Source organism: Ceratotherium simum, chromosome 7, assembly GCF_057802395.1.
Source record: "Ceratotherium simum simum isolate JZ-2026a chromosome 7, ASM5780239v1, whole genome shotgun sequence".
Lineage (NCBI taxonomy): Eukaryota > Metazoa > Chordata > Mammalia > Perissodactyla > Rhinocerotidae > Ceratotherium > Ceratotherium simum.
The window spans coordinates 18,400,318-18,422,531 of NC_141906.1; the positions used below are offsets into that span (position 1 = coordinate 18,400,318).

A 22,214-nucleotide genomic window follows, 5' to 3' on the forward strand; every position below is an offset into this window, starting at 1 on the left:
GATGTCCAGGGTGAGGAAGAAGTCAGTTTCTTCCCGTCAATGTCAGAAATGTCATGCTTTGCGCAGATCCATTCTTCTCTTCAAAGGGTGGAGTACTGGTGTCTTCTCGGGGGAATCTCCCTCTGAGTTTGTTGATGAGGATTTCTGTAGCTGGCACCTTGAAGGCTGAGCCGGGAGGGAGCTCAGGAGGAAGGCCGGGCATCCGCATGGACGGATCTGCCAGAGCTTTAGGGAAGGAAGGGCTGACCCTCGGCCCTCTGGGGCACTGTGGTTTGGGCCAGACACTCCCTGCAGGCATCGTAGGTCAGTTTTCTGGAGACTCTGGGTCTTGCCACCTCACTGCCACTGCACCTGGGTTTCTGGGTAAGAGATGTTTGGAGGCTTCACGGGCTCTTTCTGATTCTGAGCCCTTCCAGGTGAGAGGAGAAAGAGAGAGAGAGGCAAGAACAGACGCAGCCTTCCCCCGCTCTTCCCTCCCTCCTCATCTTCCTTCTCCCCACTCTTTCGAGGCAGTTCCTCTGTGCACAGTCCTCCTCTGGATGCTTGGGAGAGATGCCAGATAATTCTCTGATATAAGAGATTTACCAAGGAGCTGTGGGAGAGGGTTGGAGGTTGTCCACCAATGGCCACATTCTGTGGACTGCCTGAGAAGCTTCTAAGCGTACCGTTAGTTTCATATAACTTTGCATAAGTGAACTAGGAAGGAAATGAACTGCATGCAGCTGGAATTTGCCCTGGCTGTGCCTTCTCTGGCGTCCTGCTCCTACTTGCTGACACAGGGCCCCAGTCCCCTTTCAACTCCCTCTGGAGGGATTTGGGAGTCCCCAGCAGAGAGGGAGTTACTGAGCCCCACCATGATCTGCTGCTACTGCCCTATTCATTCGTATTCACCGAACACCTGCCAGATGCCAGGCCCTCTTCTAAGCACTGAGGGGTCTGCAGAGAACCAGCCAAATCTCAGACCTCACGGAGCTCACATTCTAGTCTAGTCGGGGGAGGAAAACAGCAATAAATAGAAAAGTACTCCAGTGGGTGCAGAGGAAGTACAGGAGAGGGGGTTGAATGTTTGGGAAAGGCTTTGCAGAGAAAGTGACTTTTGAGTGAAGACATAATAGAAGTGGGGGAAGCGAGCCACGGGGGTGTAGAGGGAAGGGCAAGAGCAAAGGCCCTGAGCTGAGATGTGCCTGGGGAGTCTGAGCGGGGGCTGTGTGGCTGGAGTGGAGAAAACAAGGGGGCAGTGGTGGGGGGGGTGGGCTCTGGTGATTGCAGGGTCCCGATCACCAGGGCCTTGTAGGCATTGGTAGGGACTCTGTCTTTTACGCTGAGGGAGACAGTCAGCCATCGGGGGTCCCACAGAGAGGGGCATAGCATGGTAGTGTCTCCCCCCACCTGTGGGTCTCCTCAGGCCCCGCTGGGGGCTCCTCTCCTGCCCACATCATTCACAGCGAGTCAGGGAAGGCAGAGGGATGTCTCCCCACCTGTGCGTTGCACAAGTGCCATTTGGGCCCCGTGTGTGGCTGTCTGGTGAAAGGACCATTCAGTTCCTCTCAGCCTGTTTCTCCCTAGGACCCACACAAGCGCCAGGGCTGATGAGGAATGGGCTGGGATGACACCTCAGGTTCGGCTACCGGGCAGAGTTCACTGTGCCTTGCTCCATCTCTGCTGTGAACGAGCTCTCCCGTGGGGAGCCCTCAGGCCCCTGGATATGCGCTTCTCTCGAGTCACCCCCTCAGCTGGGCAGGTGTGTCCAAGTACGTCTCAACTCTGGCAGGAGGCCACAGCCTAAGTCCACTCCTGGGAGGCGCCTCATCCCTGGTAAGAGACATCCATGGGTCTGGCCCATCCTCAGATGTGTCCAGACACCCCTGGGCCCCTGCAGAGGACCCAGCCCAGGCACTTCTCTGAGGCCTCTTTACCTGTCACCCCAACTGTGTCAAAGATGGCCCTCCTCTGCTCACGACCATATAGGTCTGCTTTCTTACTGGAGAGTGAAGGGAGTTGGGTCTAGGACTGGTCAAGGGCAGGCCACTTGTCTGTGGACATGGAGACCCTTCATCTGAGGGTGAGACAGCAGCATCCTCTGGAGGTGAGGACCTCAGGACAGGGCCACTCACCTTCCCTGTCTGAACTCAAGAGGTGTCAGTGGAAAAGCCCCCTGGTGGGCCTGTGGGGCTGTGTGGGTCCTTAGCGGCTCACATTTATTATGTGCCAGACACTGGGCTAAGCTCCTTACATGGCCCACTTCACTGAATTCTCACTAATGTTCTATGAAGAAGGTACTATTAGTATCAACCCCGTTTCCCAGATGAGGAAAGTGAGATGTAGGATAAGCTAGACTAAGCTGGTGAATGGTGGGGCTGGAGTATAAACCCCAGGATTCTGTCTCGACCGCCAGTGCTCTTAGCCAGTCTTTTGGAAAGGAGAAAAAAATGGAGTTAACAGAAGCAAGGCCTCCTTACCTACAAGATGTCAAATGTTAGGTGTAGAGTAGGGGCTCAGCACAGTTTTTCGTAAAGGGTCAGATAGTAAGTATTTTTGGCTTTGCAGGCCCATATGGTCTCTGTCCCACTTACTCATCTCTGCCCTTGCAGCTCTAAAGCAGCCGTAGATAATACGTAAGCAGATGGATGAGACTGTGTTCCGATAAAGCTTTATTTACAAAATAGGCGGTGGGCCAGATTTGGCCCCCAGACCATAGTTTGCCACTCGTGGTGTAGAGGAAAGAATGTGGGTTCGGAGGAAGCCAGACCTTTCTTCGATGCCCCTGACAAACTGGGTGACCTTGGATTAATCATTTAACTTTTTCATCTTTGGTTTCCTCATGTTTAATAACTAACCACTACGGGGTACTTATGAATTAATTTATTTTAGAATTATGTAAGGGCTGTGTGCTGTGCCAGGAGCTGAGGATATAGCAGGGAACACCACAGATGTCTCGCCCTCATGGAGCCCACACCCGGGAGCATGGCAGAGATAACCTCGGGGCAAGACATCAGTGCTTGGCTGAGGGGCAGGAATTCAACAAATAGCATTGCTTCCTGCTGCCTGCGGGGCCCCTGACTCCCATTCAGGACCCACTGGTTTTCGGTTTCTTGTCTTTCGTACCCACGCTGAGTAAAGAAGTGGGAGATGGGGCGGAACCCGGGACTGTAATGTTTATAACACATTATTATGCAACACAGGCTTAATTGTGAATCATCATTTTTTTCATTACGTGGTCTCATTTTACTTGGTAATATCCATTTAGGTATGTGAGAGCAGTAAAACTCCATTTCTGTTAAATATTATATGAGTCGGTTGGTTCACTGATGTAGATTTTTACTACCCCCGTTCCAAATGAATGAGTCATACCTCTTTTCAGAGATAACAAGGACCTTCAAGATCACGAGCCTGGTGCCCCCTTCAGATGTGCTTGGTAGGGGAGGGCAGGTGCACCCCGAGCTCTGGGATGGAGCTTGAACAGCCACCACCGTCCTGAAATCTCCTGCTTGGTCATAGAAATGCATGCGTGGTTTGCATTTTACTCTTTGATATATCCTCCTTTGTTTAATGTATTTGCGTTCCTTTCCATATGTCTAAGGAAAATTGGTAACCAAGACGATATGCCACGTTCGTCTTTGGGATTCACGTGTGTCCCAGCCCAACACTACATAGAGGCAGTGTTGCGTAATGGTTAGGACCACCGCCTTGGAAACAGACTTTCAGGGCTTGACTCTCACTACTGCACTTCCTTCTGGGGGAACCTGGGCCAGTTTCTTATCCTCTCTGTGCCTCACTTTCATTATCTGTAAATTAGAGACAATAGCAATTCCCACCTCATAGGGTGAGATGAGTTGATATGGAAAGAATGCTCACGGCAGAGCCTGGCTCTTGGTAAGCGCTGAGCAGATGTCAGCCGTGACGGTTATCCCAGGAGGTACACGCATCTCCAGTTCCGGGCACGTCCCCAGGGCATGGTCCCAGAGAGGAGGGGTGTAGCCCCGTGACTCCCGGCTCCATTTACACGGTTTCCGGCCTCTCTCTCACTAAGGGCTCTGGCGTCGGTGTGTTTGCTCTGCTCTCAGAGTCGGGGCTCCCTAATTTGCAGGGAGCTACGAAAGTCCCCTTCTTTCCATGGCAGGCTTCGTGCACCTCCTGTGACAGGGCTTCCTCCCCTGGAGCAGCCCGTCCGTTATAGGTGGATCCTGAGTATTGCAAGGCCTCCTCCCTCTCCTAGACTGGCTCTTACAAGAGCCACCAAGAGGCGGTGGTCATAAGAGCTGTGGTCTGTAGCTCTGAGCTCCCCAACTTGAAGACCCTGGAACCCTAGCCACTTGCCTGTCTCCAGCCTGTACCTTTAAGTTACGTGGCGTAGGTGTGCCGGGCACCTACCGGCTCCATAGAAACAACTTAGGGGCCATTGGCAAGTGTCCCAAGCCTGCCTCTCCTGTCCCTAACCTGCTTCTGCTTCCTTCTGGTCTCTGTCTCTTTCCAGGTTCCTGGCTCCATCTCTTACTTATGTCACATTTATGAGCATGGAAATGCCATCCGGTGGGCTTGGCATCTCTGTCTGGGTTCTCTGATTTCTGACCTTGAGTGACCTACCTGACTACCTGTGCTGGGAATGAATTTCAGAGTCCAGACCCATCAGCCTATGTCCTGGCAAGACCTGCCTATTGCCCCATAAAAGAGAGATTTAAATGACCTGCCAGGCTTCCCTTGCTACCCTGCACCACCCTAGTTACCATTTATTGTGCCCTTATTCTGAGACACATGCTGGTCTAAGTGGTTCTTATACATTATTTTACGTAATCCCCACAGATCCTGGGGGTGGGTGGGTGGACATTATTATCCCCACATTGCAGGTGGGGAAATCGAGGCGAGGAGAGGGTGAGTGTTTGCTCGTGGTCATGTAGCCAGTGAATGGTGGAGCAGGGATTTGAATCCATGTCTGTGTGAATCCAGAGCCTCTGCTCTCATAGGAAACACTGCCCTCTCCATCTTCCTGGAAAGTTCCAGGGAAACCATGAGTCTCCCTGACCTGGGGTTGGGGCTGCCCCCACAGAGTCTGCCAGTGGTCTGGTGAGCAGTGCCCAGAGTGCGGTGCGTGGTGGGCTCAGAATGGTTTGGCTGCCCCTGTGTGACTGATTCCCTGTTCTGGTGGGCAGAGTCTGGAAGCACAGGAGGTGTTCTGGTGGGGGGGTCCTCGCAGCCAGGTGAATGTCACCTGGTGGGACCAGGCAACTCACAGCAGGACCAGACAGTGGAGGGGGAGGTGGGCTGGCAAGAACTGGGCAAGGGCCAGACCCCAGCTAGGGCACCTGGGTGTGGGGCGGGCTCAGGACTGGCAGGGAGTGGGGGTACAGTCTGGGGAAAGAGAAGCAGAAGCCCCCTTTGAGGGCTGGGGTCAGCATCTCTGGTGGGGAGGCAGACTGGGAAAGGAGGGAGTTCTGACTCGAAGCCATGGGGTATCAAGGTCAGATCCATGGGCTTCTCTGCAGACCCTGTAGGATGTATTCCTATATTCCTTGTGCCTAGTGGTTTTTGGGTGGGTGGATGGATGAATGGATGGATAAATAAGTTTGAGGAAGTGGGAAGATTCCAGTCTCCCCTTGCTCGCCCCCAAAGATGGAGATAAGACTGTTTTACCCAAGGTGATGGTGAGGAAGGGAAAGGGATTGTCATGGCATATGGAGGGGTGCACTCTGACCCACTGTCTCCTTGTCTCTTCTTTCTCCAGAAGCTCCCGCCAAGCCTGAGGAGGCCGAAGCTGAGCCCTTCACAGACTCCTCTCTGTTTGCGCACTGGGGCCAGGAGCTCAGCCCCGAAGGCCGGCGCGTGGCCCTGAAGCAGTTCCAGTACTACGGCTACAACGCCTACCTCAGTGACCGCCTGCCCCTCGACCGGCCCCTGCCTGACCTCAGACCCAGTGGGTGAGCAGAGTCAGTGGCTGGGCCCTTGTTGACCTGCCCGTGGCGAGATGGGGTCACCATAGTGCTAGGGACAGAGCCAGGTCTGTCTGGTCTCCTGGGTCCCTCTCCGGCCTCAGCGAGGGTCTGTCCCCTCGGCCTTCGTTGAGGAAGTCCCTCTCCCCCTCCTCTTCCCTCAGCCTCAGTTTCTCCATCTGCTAAGCAGGGGGCAGGCTTTCTTCCATTAGAAATTTTGAGGATTAATAACCTAATTTACTCCTTAAGGGCACTGGAATCATCTGGCATTCCTGTTAATAAGTCATTTTAACCCAATTAGTTGCGTTTTTATGAACGATTTTTTTTTTCTGTAAATTAGTTTTTTAAAGTACATCCATCTTCCGGGGCTAACAAGTCATTACACCCGACAAAGAAGTCTGTCTTGACTTCTCTCTTTGTTGCAGAAGATGTTCCTTTAAGGTTCAGTTAGAATTTTCATTACTCCTAATTATTAAAAATGTGGGCACGTACCACAGCTGAGAAAATCTCATTAACTTGGTGAGCAATCCCCACACTTTCTTTTCCCCGCTTTCTCCTTATTTTTAAAATTTTCTTAAAGCTGCAAACCGTAGTGAGCTTGTATCTGGAGTTTCAAGAAAGATCTGGCTGCTGCGTTTGGAAGCTATGTTCTTTTAGGGAGGAGAGTTCAGTTCAGTCCCATAGACATTAATTGAGCACCGGCTGTATGCTGTGTAATCAGGAATGGTTCTTCCTGGCCCAGGGAACCTGGCTGGGTTTCAGGGATGGAAGAACAGCTGAGGATCTACAAGGGGAGACAATAGCATAGTCTAGCCACAGGGATGGAGCAGTGAACAAAACAGACAGGAATCCTTGCCCTCATGGAGCATGCATTCTAGGTGGGCAGGGACAGATAATAAACAAAACAAAAAAGTCAAATATGTAGCAATGTGGATGTTGGTAAGTGCTATGGAGAAATATAAAGTAGGAAAGGGAGATAGGAACAGCCTGGAAGAGGAGAGGGGATTGCAAGTTTTTTGAGGTGGTCAGAGAAGGCCTCATTAATAAGATGACATTTGAGCAAAGACTTAGAGGAAATGAGGAAGCAAGCCATGTGGATACCAGGGGGAAAAACTTTCTAGGCAGAGGGACCAGCAAGTGCAAAGGTCCTGAGGTAGAAGCATGCTTGGCATGTTTGAAGAAGAGGCAGGAGGCCCACGTGGCTGGAACAGAGCAAGCAAGAAGGCAGCAGTTGGAGATGAGGTCAGAGGGGCAACAGGAAGCAGATCAAGTAGGGCAGTGGTTCTCAAACTTGGCTGCACATTGCACTCATCCAGAAGCTTTAAAATAATCCTGATGCTGGGGCTACATCCTAGAGCAATTAGGTAAGAGCTTCCAGAGGTGGCACTCAGTGTCCTTATAGTTTAGAGGTCTCAGGTGATTCCAATGTGCAGCTGAGGTTGAGAATTGCAAAGAAGGGCTTTGCAGACTGCTGCAAGGTGTGTGGCTTTTACTCTGTGAGCTGGGGATCCATGGGGAGAGCTCGAGCAGATTAGTAATATGCTCTGAGGGTCATTTTCAAAGACCGCTCTGGCTGCTGTGTTGAGAACAGACTGAAGGGGCCCGGGTGGAGGTGGGGAGACCAGCTAGGAGGCTCCTGAATATCCAGGGGAGAGCTGGGGGTGGCCCGGAGCATGACAGCAGTGGGGCAGGTGCTGAGAGAGGGTTGGATTCTGGGACTAGCCTAAAGGTGCCTTCTACTTCGTGCCACAGGGTCTCAGCCTCTGGGAGAGCTGCAGAGACCACTCCTGGGTAGAGAAGCAGGTCTGATGTGGCAGAACCTAGAGGCTCTGGACAAGGGGTCTTCAAGAGGAGTTGGCGGCCCAGAACTCCTGCTGGGGCCTCGGCCATGGCCTTGGCCTGCACAGGAGCTGCAGACTTCACAGCCAGCTCTGGTGCAAACATACGCCCAGCTCAATACATCTTTGTTCAAAGTACAGGGGAGATGAGAAGGAAGCCAAGGAGAGGGTGGATCTTATAGCTTGCAACTTGGCTGTAACAGTGACTGGTGTTTACACAGGACTTGACTTGTTGGGAATGCCCTTCTCACTGGGACCACACCACCATGCCGTGAAGGCAGGGAAGGAACTGAGACGTTCTTCCTATTCAGAGTCGAGGAAACTGAGGAGCAGAGAGAGTAAGTGTTAGGTCTGAGGTCACACAATTGGATAAGTAGCTGGCTGAGACTGGAAGCCGTGTATCCGGATGCCAAATCCTGGCCTTTGACAGTAGCCCAGAGCTGGATTTGCTTTGACTGTGCACAGGGCTTGCTGAGAGCTGACCGACGCCGCAGTCCTTTCACCCTCCATTGAGAGAGGTGCCCTGCGTGCCCGCCCTTCCTTCCTCCTTCTGGGGGAGAGAGACAGGAAGTTGGAGGGTGGAGGGGACAGAGGCCAGTGGCCTTCCTCGGAAAGGCAGGGCTCCCCTGCCATCATGCTCCGAAGGAAGCACATTTTCGGAGGCAGCCCAGCCTGGACTTCCCGAGTTGACTGAGCAAGGGTCTCTTTAGGACTCTGGGTGGGTGAATCCTGCAGTTTCCTCCTGAGCTGCTGGAGAGGAGCAGTAATCATAACAGAAAGACCTTCCCTCTGCACAGAGCTCTACAGTTTGTGGAGCTTCCGCACGTCCCCTGTGGGGCAAGGCGATTTCTGTCAGCCGCTTTTTGTAGACGGAAAAATGGAATCTCTGATAAAAGGCGAGCTGAGGCTTCTCGCTCCTCCACCTGGGCTCCCAGCGACAGCTTAACAAGGCGGTTTCTTTTTGCACACTTGCTTGGAGGGCTCTGCTACAGCTCCTGTGCCAGACACACACCCAAGACTGGAGAGCCGTTGGTGGACCACTCAAAACAAGTCTGTGCTTAGGTCAAACACGGCCTCTCTCTGCCTGTTAATTTCCCCAAAAACATTCCTGCCTTGTAACAAGGTCATTGCTCGGCTTACCCTATTTAGCTCATTTTTGAAACATCTTTTCAATATATTTACATCATCCCATTCCAAATATGCTGGCAAACATTTATATAGTGTGAGCCATGTTTTCAGGGACACGTTTGACACTTTATTTATATTAACTCTTTCACTCCTCACAGTAACGTTCTGGAGTAGGTACTTGTCTAGGAAAAACGCGCTGTTTTCCTATACTCACATACTCGCAATATGTCTGACACAGATGTGCAGAGTTTTTTCCACACCAACCAATTCTGTGACATTAGCTGGGTGTCCTGCCATTCAATTCAGTTTTGACGCTAGCTGCCTGGAGTTAGTGTCAGATCCCACAAGTTAAGGGCTCAGTCCCACGAGACTGCCCCCATTTCAGAGGCCAGTCACAAGTCCCAGCTTGTCACCTGTGCTCCTGATCAACCAGCTGTAAATCGGGGTTCCCATGACCCCTCTTTGGGTTCAATAATTTGCTAGAATGGCACAGAACTGTCACCTCCTGTTCGCCCCTGGGGACTTCTGTCCCTGGAGGCGTCCTTGGATTCTGCACTTTGCTCTTTGTATTCTTGGCTTTGCTCTTCCAAGTTCTGACCCTGACGTTATGCTTGGCTTCATTCCTTGACCAGAAAGTGGGTGTTCTGAATCCTGCTCTCCCCTCTCTTCCATCATCTCTGGCTGGTCCCTTATTTTGTCTCCTTCTTTCTTGGTGCTGAGAGATGTAATCTGACCCACCTCGTTGTCTGGCTGAGAGAGGACCAAACTGTGCTCAGTGCCTTATACACAGGACAAGACGTAAACAGAAGGAAAAAAGTCCATCCAACTGATTGCCAGGCTTCATTCATTTATTCATCCAACAAACATTTATTGAGCATCAAGTGTATGCCAGGCACCCAGTAAAGCATCAGACAGAGAAACCTCAAGGAGCTTACACTGTTGTGGGAAACCGGAGGGGAAGGCGGTGGGAGAGAAGGCAGGAGGTCAGGAAACTTGCTGACGATCCCCTGGCCTCCTTGGGGAGCAGTCATCCTTGCAGGTTTCTAGTAAGTCAGAGGCAGGACATGGCGCACGGAAGCCCTGTCCTTCTGTGGCCTCTGCAGCAGGGAGGCAGGACCTGGAGAGTGGGGTCTGCAAGGGGCCTCCCTATACCAGTTTTGACGCTCTCCCCTGGGAAAGGAAGGACATGGGAACCAGAAGGGCAGCAGCTGTATGAGCCTCATCTGGGCTCTTGGGTCTGTGCAGAGAGAGGACAAATTTCCTGCAGGCGCTAGGACACTGGTTATGGGGAAATCAAAATGCCATTCATTCTCCCTGCGTTGTTGCAACAGGAGCAGAGCAGGCCCCCTGGCCATCCAGGCGGGAAGACCCAGGGGAGACAGGGCATTGGCGCCTCCTCTGGGTCATCCTCCTGGACCTCACCCCGTGAGGGGCCTTTGCAACATCTGGGCAGGGGTTTGCCTTCCTGTTTCCTGGGTTGGACTGACACCGGGCGTCAGGATGGAAGGGGAGAAAGGCGGTGTCTCGGCCTGCCTGGGCTTTGCTCCGTCCCTCGTGTCCCCAGATGCAAGCTCCAGACGTTCCTGCGGCTTTCTCTGTGTGCTTCCCCTGCCTCCCCGTGTCCAATCTCCTCCTCCTTATCTCTAGGCTCCAAAATAACCTACTAGGGGCAAATAGAGAAAAAAACAAGTCTTGATTGGAGTGTGAACTACATGGGTACGTACATTTGTCAAAGCTCATCAGACTATACTCTTAAGAGCTGTGCATGTTACTACATGTAAATTAAACATCAATTTTTTGAAAAATGAGGGTGTGAGAAAGAGATCAGGGCAGTCCTTTGCCTGAGGGATGGAGAGGGAGGCTGGAGGTGACGTCTTTTGGGGGTCATTGAGAACATGGGTTGTGATTGTGGGGACAGAAGACCATGGGGGGTTAAAACAGGCTCACGGGCTCGGGGCAGGAAGGTAAGGGTGGGCCTCCCACCCCAGTGACAGGGGTCAGGCCGGTGGCATGTGGGTGCCCACCAGCTCCACAACAGCAGGCTCACGCCACGTCCTTTTCTGCAGGCCAAGGGAAATGTAAGGGACGGGCACCTGATCTTGTGGGCATTTGGGTGTGGGTGGGAGAAGGGAGGTTTCCAGTCTCCAGCTTTAAGGCTGTCACATTGCCATGGCAACTCCATGGCCCACCTCCAAGGTAGCTCAGGGCAGAGGTGCTGCTTCCTGCCTTTTGCTGGCAGATCCTCAGAGGCTCCTGAGCCTCGTCAGTAATGACATCGCCTTTCTCTCAAGCGTCCCCTGAGGTCCATGTCCCTCCCTCCCAGGGACTAGGGTGGATTGGCTCTCAGGTTGACTGCAGGGCTAGGGCCTGAGGCTGAGGCACAAGGGGTTGATAAAGGGGATTGGACTGTTTTCTGCAGCCCCAGGTGGGAGCAACTGGGAGGGATCCACACACACACCCGCAAAGGTGCCCTGGGTCCTGAGCTGGAGAGGTCCTGTTGGAACATCAGAGCGGAAAGGAGCAGGACAGGATGACAGCAGAGAAAGCATGTGGCCTGGAGCCAGGGCGTGGCCCCCCTTGGAGCAGGTTAGGGTCTGTCTAAAAGTGGCTGTGGGTGTTGGCTGCCACCACTGTGGGCATGGCCTCAGGTTTGTGTGTATGGATTAGAGGGCCGTGGGGTCTTAATGGTGTAGACTCTAGACGCATCTGAGATCTCTGAGGTTCGGGGACCAGCAGGGCTGGCTTCACGCGTGTGTATGGTGGGCCGAATAATGGCCTCCCGAGGATGTCCACGTCCTAGTCCCTGCACCCTGTGAATATGGTACGGTACATGGCGAAGGAGAATTAAGGTTGCAGATGGAACTAATGTTGCTAGTCAGCTGCCTTTAAAATAAGGAGATTATCCTGGATTATCTGGATGCCCAACATAATCAGAAGGGCGCTTGAAAGTGGCAGAGCCAGGCAGAAGAGTCAGCGCCAGAGAGATGGCCTGTGAGGGCTCGACCAGCCATCCCTGGCTTTGAAGATGGAAAAGAGCCACGAGCCAAGGAATGTGGGCAGCCTTTAGATACTGGAAAAGGCAAGAAAACAGATTATCACCTTGAGCCTCCAGAAAGGAATGCAGTCCTGCCCATACCTTGATTTTAGCCCAAGAGACCCGTGTCAGACTTCTGACCTCCAGAACTGTAAGATAATAAACTGTGCTGTTTTAAGCCCCAACTTTGTAGTAATTTCTTACAGCAGCAATATTAGTATTAGGAAACTAATACAGTGTGCAACCTGTTGCACAGGATCCCAGGAAGGCTGGAGACCTCTGTGCTTGCTTTAACGCTCTGCTGTCGTTGTGTTAAAATTCTTAATCATCTTTGAACAGGGGCCACCATATTTTCCTTTTGCACTGGGCCCCACAAGTTATGTAGCTGCTCCTGGGGGAGACGGGGGCTGGCCCCACGTGGAGCAGCTGGGATAGTGATTGCTGGGCCACCTGGGAGGGACTGATTTCCACCCAGAGCCACCGCTTGCTCACTTCCTGTGTGCCAGGCGCCCTGCAAACTGCTTAATGTGCATTTTCTCATTTAACTTGATCCTCACATCTCTTGGAGGTAGTTATTAGGATTTCCATTTTATATAGGAGAATACTGAATATTTTCAAGGTTAAGAAATTTGTTCAAGCCCCGCAGGTGGTGGGGATTGAGAGCCAGGATTTTTACCTGGGTCTTGTGTCTCTCTAGGACACTATCTTACCCTGCCCGGCCCAGGTGAGCTTTACTGGTTTGGGATCTTGGCTCTGTAGAGATGACCCAGAGATCTGTGGAAGATGTGTCCTCCATGAGGGCAGCCTCAAGACAAAGGGGTAAGATAAACACGCTTCATAATGATTCTGCTATTGCACTGAAAATGCTAACTGCACAAACACAGTTCGGGGGGAAATACTCCTTAACTAAAGCACTCTGGGAAAGTACGTCTGGTTCTTAGTTAATGTTAAGCTCATTATGGGTCAATAGTATCATGTGGTTGCTCTTGAAGGTAATGTAATCTTGAGCTACATTAACAGAGGTATAATGTCTTAAAAAAGGGAGGTGATAGTTTTGTTTTACTCTGCTGCTCAGATCACAACTGCAGAGTTGGATTTTAAGGGATATAGAGAAAGTGGAGAATGTTTAGAGAACAACCCAGGAGGGAAACTGGGTAACACGACAAACAGATGAAGTTTCTGCTTAGATTATAGAGTAATATTTAAAACCCGATTCCCTGGGTTCCAAGGCCAGGTTTCTCATTTACAAGCTGGTTGACGTCCAGCAAGTTACCCAGCCTCTCTGTGACTTACTTGTAAGATGATAAATTTGAGTTGTTTTAAGCCACCAAGTTTGTAGTGATTTCTTAGGGCAGCAATATTAGTATTAGGAAACCAGTACAGTGCTGCAGTCAGGGAGTAAATGTTCAACTCACTGAAGACCGTTCTGTTGGGTCGTGGTGGAATTCCCCCCACAGAGATTTCCTGGGCCTGAATTCGTTCTACTGTTCGTTATTCAAGCATTTATTCATTTGTTCATTCAGCCAGACATCTAGTGGTTTCTGAGTTTCTGCTCGGTGCTGGTCATTGTGCCTGGCAAGCAAAGCAGATGTGGTCTTGACCTCGTGTGGTTAATAGTCTAGTGGAGACACTGACGTTTGTTAAATAATCACATAAAAACACGTTGCAATAACATGTAAGTGGCGTGAAGGGAAAGCCAAGGATGCTGTGAGAGGCTAGCGGGGGTCCGATGGCAGCCCGGGAACTGCAGTGCGTCTTTCTTTACCAGGTTCTGTGCGTGCTCTCAGAGAGAAGGAACCGAACCACTCAGGCGACCGCGGATGGCTGGGATTCTGTGCAGGCCCGTGTCGATACACAGTCACATAGTCATGTAATCAGAAGCACACATCTAGGATCTGCAGGAGGGCATCCAGGACGAGCTCGAGTCTGGCTCCTCTTTGTCCATTCCTTAGAGTCCCGTGTCTCTAATGGTGACTGCCCCATTTACGGCTCACTCCCTGACAATGTCCCATCATTTCTGCTGCCCTGGACTTCCACATCCTGCCTTCTTAGAGTGTCTCACATTCAACCTCCGCATGAGAAAGGGCTTGATCGGGTTGCTGGTCCTTCTTCAATATTGCGAGATCTGGCTACGCAGAGCTACTGGCGTAGGCTGCCCCGCAGGCTGACAGCCAGCCTGTCGATAGCTACTTGGGGCTCAGGAATCGCTCCTGGTCCCATAAGTTGGGGGCCAAATGGTGAGGCCACCTGGCAGAAGACACAGACACCTTTATACAAGGAGTCATGGTGGTTGTTTGTCTCAAAGGGAGCGAGGTAACAGGAAGACAATTTTTGTGTGTGTGTGTGAGGAAGATCAGCCCTGAGCTAACATCTGCCGATCTTCCTCTTTTTGGCGAGGAAGTCTGGCCCTGGGCTAACATCCATGCCCATCTTCTTCCACTTTATATGGGATGCTGCCACAGCATGGCTTGCCAAGCAGTGCGTTGGTGCACGCCCAGGATCTGAACCAGTGAAGCCCGGGCCGCCACAGCAGAGTGTGCGCACTTAACCGCTTGTGCCACCAGGCCGTCCCACAGGAAGACAATTTGAAGCTTCCTTAAGCTTCAGGTGCCCAGTCGTGTTTTATTGGATTTGTCCACAGCATCCTGCTAGACGTACTACATCCTCCCCATCTTTCATCAGAATTGGCAGCCTGGAGAGACTTCCGTTTGCCCCTCTCACTGGGTCTCTGGGTTGTCAAACAGCAATGCATCACCAGATGCATCTTTGGGTGGGCTTGGGAAGGAAGGTGCAGACCCTGTGTCGCAGGGATTATGGTACAGGCTTTGGAGACAAACGAGCCCAGGTTTAAGCCCTGTAAGGTAACTTCCTGTCTCAGCCCTAGTCCTTCATCTGTAAAATGAGGATAATAAAATTCACCATACAGGATTGTAGGAAGGAATAAAACGGAAAAAAGAGTAAAAATACCTGTACATCTCTTAGCATGGTTTATGGCAAATCGTAAGCGCTCAGTAAATGGAAATTATTACTATTATTATTTCCAAATATTCTGCGTGGAGTCCCTGGTGGTAGGAGGAGCAAGCACCATGCAGCCTCTGGGCTCCAGAGGTCTGGAGATGCAGAAGCCAGCCAGAGGGAGTGAAATCCTGACTATTCTCACGCCCGAGGGAAATCCCCACATTGCCCTCATCCTGGGGTTTCATCAAGTCCACCAGACTGGACACTGGCAGGCCTGGGAGCCTATGTCTTCTGGAAAGGTCTGGAAGAAGCCAGAAATATACCCAAGTAAGGCCAGAGGAGGATCAAATAAGTCCTGTGGGTGCAGGTAGGAGGGTGGAGGCTGGCGTGAAGACATTGATGGCCGTGAGGGGCCAAGAGGGCAGTGCTGATCCCCGGGCCAGGTTCTGCTCCAGGTGGTTAACGGTGCACCTGAACCCCCGTGTGCTGACCTCAGCTGCAGGTGAGATCCTTTGGGAGAAACCTGGGAAGAAAGAGGGGCTGGGGGCACTCAAGGGAGAGGGACCTGGGAGTGTCATCTTCTCACCACTTGGTCCAGGTAGCTCCCTCTGCCCCTCGCAGAGCCCTGGCGTAGTTGGACCTGAGTCCCTGTGTGCAATGGCAGACAGCCCCAGTTCATATTCTGCTGTGATCTTTATTCTGGAAGAGGTCTTCCCCCTCCTCCCACTCCAGGTCAGGCAGCCTCTGTGAGTCACTGGGAGCTTGTAGATTTGCCAAGGTTACAGGGAGGGGAGAATCTGGGATCCAATATGCGGTGTCTGGCTGCTGCCCTGGGTGGTACTTGGCGGCAGGGTGCCCGGGTTGGCCTCACTTTGCCTGCCATTGCTTCCCTGTCTCTCGCAGGTGACAGCCGCACTGAAACTCTTGATATAAACTTGCCTCATAAACAGCTCCGAACAGTCTTGGGGGCTCTGCCAAGAGGCTCCTTATATAGCTGCTCCCATCCCCACACCGCCTTCCGTGTGCATAGATCGATAAAGCGGAGTTTATCATGATCATCAATTCCGGCTTATTAGACAGCCCTCGTACTCCTCTCTCAGAGATGCCTTGTTTTTATCTCTAGTGGAAAATGGCTCGACTTTGAATGAAAATAAAAGTAAAAAAGGAACTTTTATGGCTTAATGTTACCGGAGAATTTGCCTCTTCTCAAAATGAGTAAGGGACTAGTCTGGTGCAGTCAGGCTTTCTCTAGGAGTGTAAATAGGGCAGGGCCAGTCACACCCGGGGGGCTCCTCCTGCCCCACGTCCTCTGGCCCTTCTCTGGAGAGACGAGCGGAGAAGAGGGTGTGCAGAGCAGACACCCAGAGCAGGCGGGGAGGGGCGGGGAGGGGGGCAGAGGGTGTGGTGGCCAGACCCTGGGGGATCCAGGTGGCGGGGAGAGCATGTCAGCAGTGTGACTACAAGAGGCACAGCCCTTGGGCAGGGTCCAGCGCTGGTTGACGGGTGAAGCAAGTGGCCGGACTGGAGCAGAAGCTCTGGGCTGGGGTCCGGAACAATGCTGTTCCATAGTGGCTCTCGGATGTGTGTCCCCTTAGAAGTCACGGGCTGCCCCACAGCAGGCAGGCTTCTGGCCTCAGTGCAGTGTCTGGCAGTGATGACAGTGGATGTGGCCAGCGGGTCTGTGGACATCTTGCCCGATATGCTCTTCTTTCTTCCTTTTGGCCTCTCCCCTCGGCCATGTAACTTCTGCTTCAGTTGTGAGATGAAGATACAAACCATGTGTGTGTGTGTTGGGGACTTTGAAAGGGTCGTATCAATTATTCAACAGATCCTGACTGAATGCCTGCTGTTCGCCAGGCACCATGCTGGGCAGTGGGCCTGCAGTCCTGAGCAAGCGGATGTGTCTTCTGGCGTTTGGTAGTGACCAGGTACTGGTTGGGAGGGAGGGAAAGTTTGCAAACCATTTTTTTTAAAGAGATGTCTTCTGTTCCCCGCATGTGAGATAGAAGATCCTGAATTTTTTAGAGAGAAGATACGTGAGTGATCGTTTCTTCTGCCTCCCTCATTCCATGACAAGGCATGGAGGGCGGTGACGTGGCCTGCCCATAGTCACACAGCAAGTTGGGGCAGAGCTGGGTCAGCACCTGGGTGGCTCCATCCCCCCTCCAACGCTCCTTCTCTAAAGACTATCCTGCCTTGTCTTTCTTATCCTGCCCACACTTCACCTGTCTGCTTGCCCAGACCCACATTTAGGTTAGGGTCGGGAAAACCGAAGGGTGAGGGAAGGTGCTGCGGTGCGGAGAGAGGCCACCAGCAATGTGGCTATGGCTGGGATCCGCAGAGCAGCTCCCAGGAGAGAAGAGGAGGGAAGAAGGATTTAAGGAGGTCAGGACATTTGGCCTGGAGGGGTCGCTTAATTACAGTCCACAAAGCTGTGAACTGCTGGCGACTGAGTGTGAGGGCTGGGGCCGTAATTCAGGGGAGGAGGACAGAAGAGGAAAGACCTGCCGGGGGGATGGGACCTGACTCTCCTGCAGAGAGAGGACGTTTGTAAGAAAAAAGAACATGCTGAGGTCAGTGGCGTGCATGTAAAATTTAGGCCTTCTATAAAATAAACAAACCTTTTAGCTTTGTTTAATTCCCAAAATCTACCCTGTGCCAGGGCTGGGTTAAAGTCAGGAGATAGCACAGTAGCAAAATCAAGTCCCTGCTCTCAGGGAGGGTCTTTATAGCAGAGGGGACAGACAAGGAACACGCACAAATATGGTACGCTGTCCTAGGTGTTCTCTTACAGCCAAAGGGGTTGTCATATAAAAATCTCATGTTCGAAAGAGTCTTTCTTATGAAAATAGTGATCAGCAGAGTTTACCTTAACACTTTCATTCTGCTTGGAGAAAGACTGTCGGGAGGCGGCTCACAGACACTGGCGGCTTGGACAATCAGAGTGGGCCTGGCTGTTACTGGGAGAAGTGCAACTTGGTCTCCTTGGAGGGGAGAAGAGTGGTTCAGAGTTAAGAAGGGAAGAGAGTAGGAAAGGCAGTTAACCCCCAACTCTGGAAAACACTGGGAACAACCCAGAGCCCCAGAGAGTGAGCTCTGAGGACTTAGGAAACCTCTGGAAAGTGCGAGTGGACTCAGGGGCACAGTCTTCATCGCTGGTGGGCTTAGTGGGGAGGACAGTGAACTGGTACTCATCTATCGACCTTATTGGGAGCTGTTCATTATACTTTTGTGAAAGAAAAATAAAGATCATGTACTAGGTTGACCGTAGATAGTATTATTTTTAAAATGCAGTTAGCAAGTAGGTTGTGTGTTAATACTTCTGTCTGTTTCCGTGCCTAACGAAAGGCCAGCTGCTGCTCTTGATAGCCATAAATAAGCAGGCGCCAGAAGAATTATTTGGCTGTTAACCACAAACCTTTTAATTGCTGTTATAGAAACTGTATTCACAACAACAACAAATTTTTGAAAAGGCTCTGATGAGCTTAAGGAGTCATTCCAGTCTTTCTCCTTCATTGAAGTCCCTCCCCATCTAAGTTTCTGATCAAATCTCTGCTCCTCCCCCTTCCCGGGCCACTCCTTCCAGAACAGCTGCCAGGGCAGCATGCTTCCTTTCACCCCCTGTTACTTTTCATCTCAGCACTCATACAAAACTGTGTCACTTGTTTATCTGTTTCCCTGCCAAAGTGTAAGCTCCATGAGGACAGGCACTTTGTCACCTCCTGCTGTACCCTCAGTGCAGTGCCTACCTTGTGGAGGAAGCTCAATAAATATTTATTCCATTAAATACAAGAATGAATGAATTCTACACCAATCTGTTAACCTGATGGTTTGACTAAAATTGTGAGTATGAAGCAGATTTGGGAAAAGGCTCAATTCTTTCCCTTCCCCCACCCCTCTTTGATGAGAGAGACAGAGAGCTAGAAATAGAATGGGAGAAGTTTCTGTAGATTTCTGGTAACCATAGAGACGATGATTTTAGTTTATTAATCTCCTGCTCTTAAGCAGGCTGGGGCCCGACGGTGATTTCTCCAAATTGCTCAGCATTGGTGATCCTGCAGCTTTCCTCATTAAGGAGGAGCAGGCCCATTCCTATCCGACAGGACTGTGACTGCCAATGAGCAGAAACCCTGTGCCATTGTGCTCATTGCGTGCTCTAACCTGGCTGCACCTCCCACTTGGGAGCAATGCAACATGGTCACCAGCCCTGAACTCCTGGGGCCTTCAGTGGCCGGTGGTGGTGGGAGCAGGCAGCGTCTTCTGAGCCCAGGGCCTGGGACAGGGCTGGAATTGCTGCTCTCTCCTTTCATTCAACTCTCCTGAAGATGGCAGCTCAGTTCCTTCTGGAACAGTGTTTAGTTTTAGCCAGAGAAGGGCACCAGCAGTGGTTTCCTGCCCACGAAGGCAATGCTGGCAGGGGAAGGAATTGGACAATCCTTGGGGACCATGGCACTTCTTGTTGTCTGGCCTCTTTATGGGGTCTGATTTCAGGGTTGGGTGTTCCTCTTCCCATGGGGAATGGCATGCAGACTTTTATGATTTTGCCTCATGTCCTTTGGGCAAGAGACCTCCAAATGGCTTCAAGGTTTCAGTGGAGCTGGGGGCGGGTGGAATGGGACAGTTTGGGGCAACCTCTCCCATGACCATTTCTCTTTGAGGGGGGAACACTGCTGTAGATGTCAGAAGAACAGAGTTGAGATTGTATGGTGGCAGCTGACTCACGGTGGGGACTCAGCCTCTCTGAGCCTTAGTGTCCTCATCCTGAAATGAGATTGGACTTGTCCTTCCATCCCTCATTCGTGTTGAGACTCTGACTCCAGCTTCAACTTGGTTCTGGAGGCCAGATCCCTGTGATGAATGAAGGGTGGGAGAGGTCCCAGGCAGTATGCCTTTTGGAGGGAGGCAGAGTGGATTCTGGCAGTAGAAGTCTCTGGGAGGAGAAACGTTTTTCTTCTGAGGCAGGTCATCTAAGGTCTGTAGGCACTGGCTGCCGTTTTGAAATAATGGAGACTTTCCTTTGGTTGTGTTTTCCATCCTATTGGGTTTAGAAATGTTAAGTCATTCTTCCTGTAAACACTCAATGACCACCCGCTGGGTTCCAGACCCCATGCTGGGTGCTAAGGGTACAACTATTCAGCTGGGATAGGCTTTGACAAGTTCACACTCTGTTGTGGGCAAACCCGTTTCAATGGTTGTGGGCCTGTCTGCTGCACGCTTGGGGTTTGTCTTAAGTGTATCAGAGAAGAGGCCTTGGGAAGAATCTGGACTCCTGAGCCCTCCAGCAAAGCTGGAGCCAGGACATGGGGTGGGCCAGCACCTGAGGTGACCCCAGCCCCGTCCCCGACCCATCTAAGAGCCTGGCTGTTCTTCTTCCCAGGTGCCGCAACCTCTCATTCCCCGACAGCCTGCCGGAGGTGAGCATCGTGTTCATCTTCGTCAACGAAGCGCTCTCGGTGCTGCTGCGCTCCATCCATTCAGCCATTCAGCGCACACCTCCACACCTGCTCAAGGAGATCATCCTGGTGGATGACAACAGCAGCAATGGTGAGTGCCCGAGCTCCCTGCTCCGTGCCTGTCATCTGAGCAGAGGGGTCAGCCTCTATTTGGGGTTCTCATTTTCTCAAGGCTTTCCAGGGCTGCTTCTTCTCTGGGGTGTTGCCTCAGTGGTGAGAGATTCATGGTGGTCACGTCTCTGGACTCCATAGGTGCACCCTCTCCACATCCCAGAGAGGCCTGGTCCCCAAGCTTTTCCTTACTGGCATCCACTGTCTCCTCCAACATTCTAGCATAATATACGGTAAATAGCCCTGACCTCCACCCCCGCCACATACACAGTAGACATTTCCAGTGACTCTTTTCTGTGAAGCTTCATTTCATTTTGTGGGATTCCTTGTCTGGAAGATTGTTCGTTGGTGTTGTCTTAGTAGTGGTGGTGATGATGGCGGAGGTGCTGATGGTGCTGGTGGTGGTGGGTGTCGTAGTGGTGGTGACGGTGGGGAAGGTAGTGGATGTGTAACACAACGACAGCAACAGAGCTGTTGGAAGTCTAGACTCTTTGCTGGATCCCCTGGTCCCTGTTCCATCTGGCCCTAGCTAAGCCCCGGGTGGCTACAAATGCTTATTGAAGCCCTCACATCACTATCTCCTCTTCTCTGGCCTCTACCACCTACCTCTTTCCTTGGTGCATATTCCATGGCCTCTGATTCCCCCCACATATACCACTCCCATAATATTTCCAAACTTAGAGACCATGTATTGAGACGATTTAAAATCAGTGCTCTGGATAGGATCATTAGAATGGACGTGCTCTGGATAATGCACGATTTTTAAAAATAGACTGCTGGTCATCAGAGAGTCCCTGGGCTTGTGTTATCTTGAGCGCTTTCTCTGGGTCAGGTCGTAAATTTCCCAGTGAATTGGTTGCTGTGATGAGAAGTTCAAATGGGCAATTTATGTTTTGTTATCAATTAAAGCTGAAACATATCAGATAATTGAAATATATTTTATCTCAATACGCAAATTTTCTTTTTCATTTTATCATCATGTAGTAAGAAGTGAAGGAGCAGTGCTGGGAAGCGGATTTTAGAGCTTTGTGAAGGGCATTGCTTATAAATCTCTTGACTTGCATCGTTCCATGGACATGAAGGAAAGAAAAGACATCAAAAGATGGCCGCAAATAGGCAGCATAGTTTTAAAGGTGATTGTCTATTGTGAGGGAGACAGGAAGGGGCCCAGCTCCCACATCTCGAGCAGCTACCTACCATCACCTTGCTTGGGTCCAAGGAATGGATGCCTAAGAAAGCTCCCATTTCCCAGTGGCTAACACCAGAACAACCTGACTAGCCTGCCCATGCACCCTACCTTGCTCCATCCAGGCCTGCTGGCTCCCTCACCTCTTAACATTGTAAGGAGACACGGGATGGAATAGCCGTCCTTGCAAAGGTAAGGACATCCCCCAAACAAGAGGCATCCCCAGGCCCCATTCTGCTGCACTTCCTCACATCACAAAAGAGAGAGGAGAATAAAGCACTAGGGACCGGCCTGGTGGCGCAAGTGGACACACCGCTTGTCAAGCCATGCTGTGGCGGCGTCCCATATAAAGTGGAGGAAGATGGGCATGGATGTTAGCCCAGGGCCAGTCCTCCTCAGCAAAAAGAGGAGGACTGGCAGATGTTAGCTCAGGGCTGACCTTCCTCACACAAAAAAAAAAAAGTTTAAAAAAAAGAAAACGAATAAAGCACTAGGAAGAAGGAAATCTTGGAGCCTTTTATTTCTTCCCCATGGTGAGAACCTTATCATGGCCTTAAGGATGCCATTTCGTCTTTAATCCAT

The 22,214-nt window shown here is 51.4% G+C and overlaps 1 protein-coding gene across 2 annotated transcripts in view; it reads left to right on the forward strand.

Moving 5' to 3' along the window:
* GALNT18 (polypeptide N-acetylgalactosaminyltransferase 18) overlaps positions 1-22,214 on the forward strand; it is a 339,217-nt gene that overhangs the window by 162,188 nt on the left and 154,815 nt on the right. For both annotated transcript variants that reach the window (XM_087433212.1, XM_004418438.3), the window contains exons 2-3: positions 5,720-5,912; positions 20,260-20,426. In XM_087433212.1, coding sequence (XP_087289338.1) covers positions 5,720-5,912; positions 20,260-20,426 — 360 coding nt within the window. The remainder of the gene's footprint in view (positions 1-5,719; positions 5,913-20,259; positions 20,427-22,214) is intronic.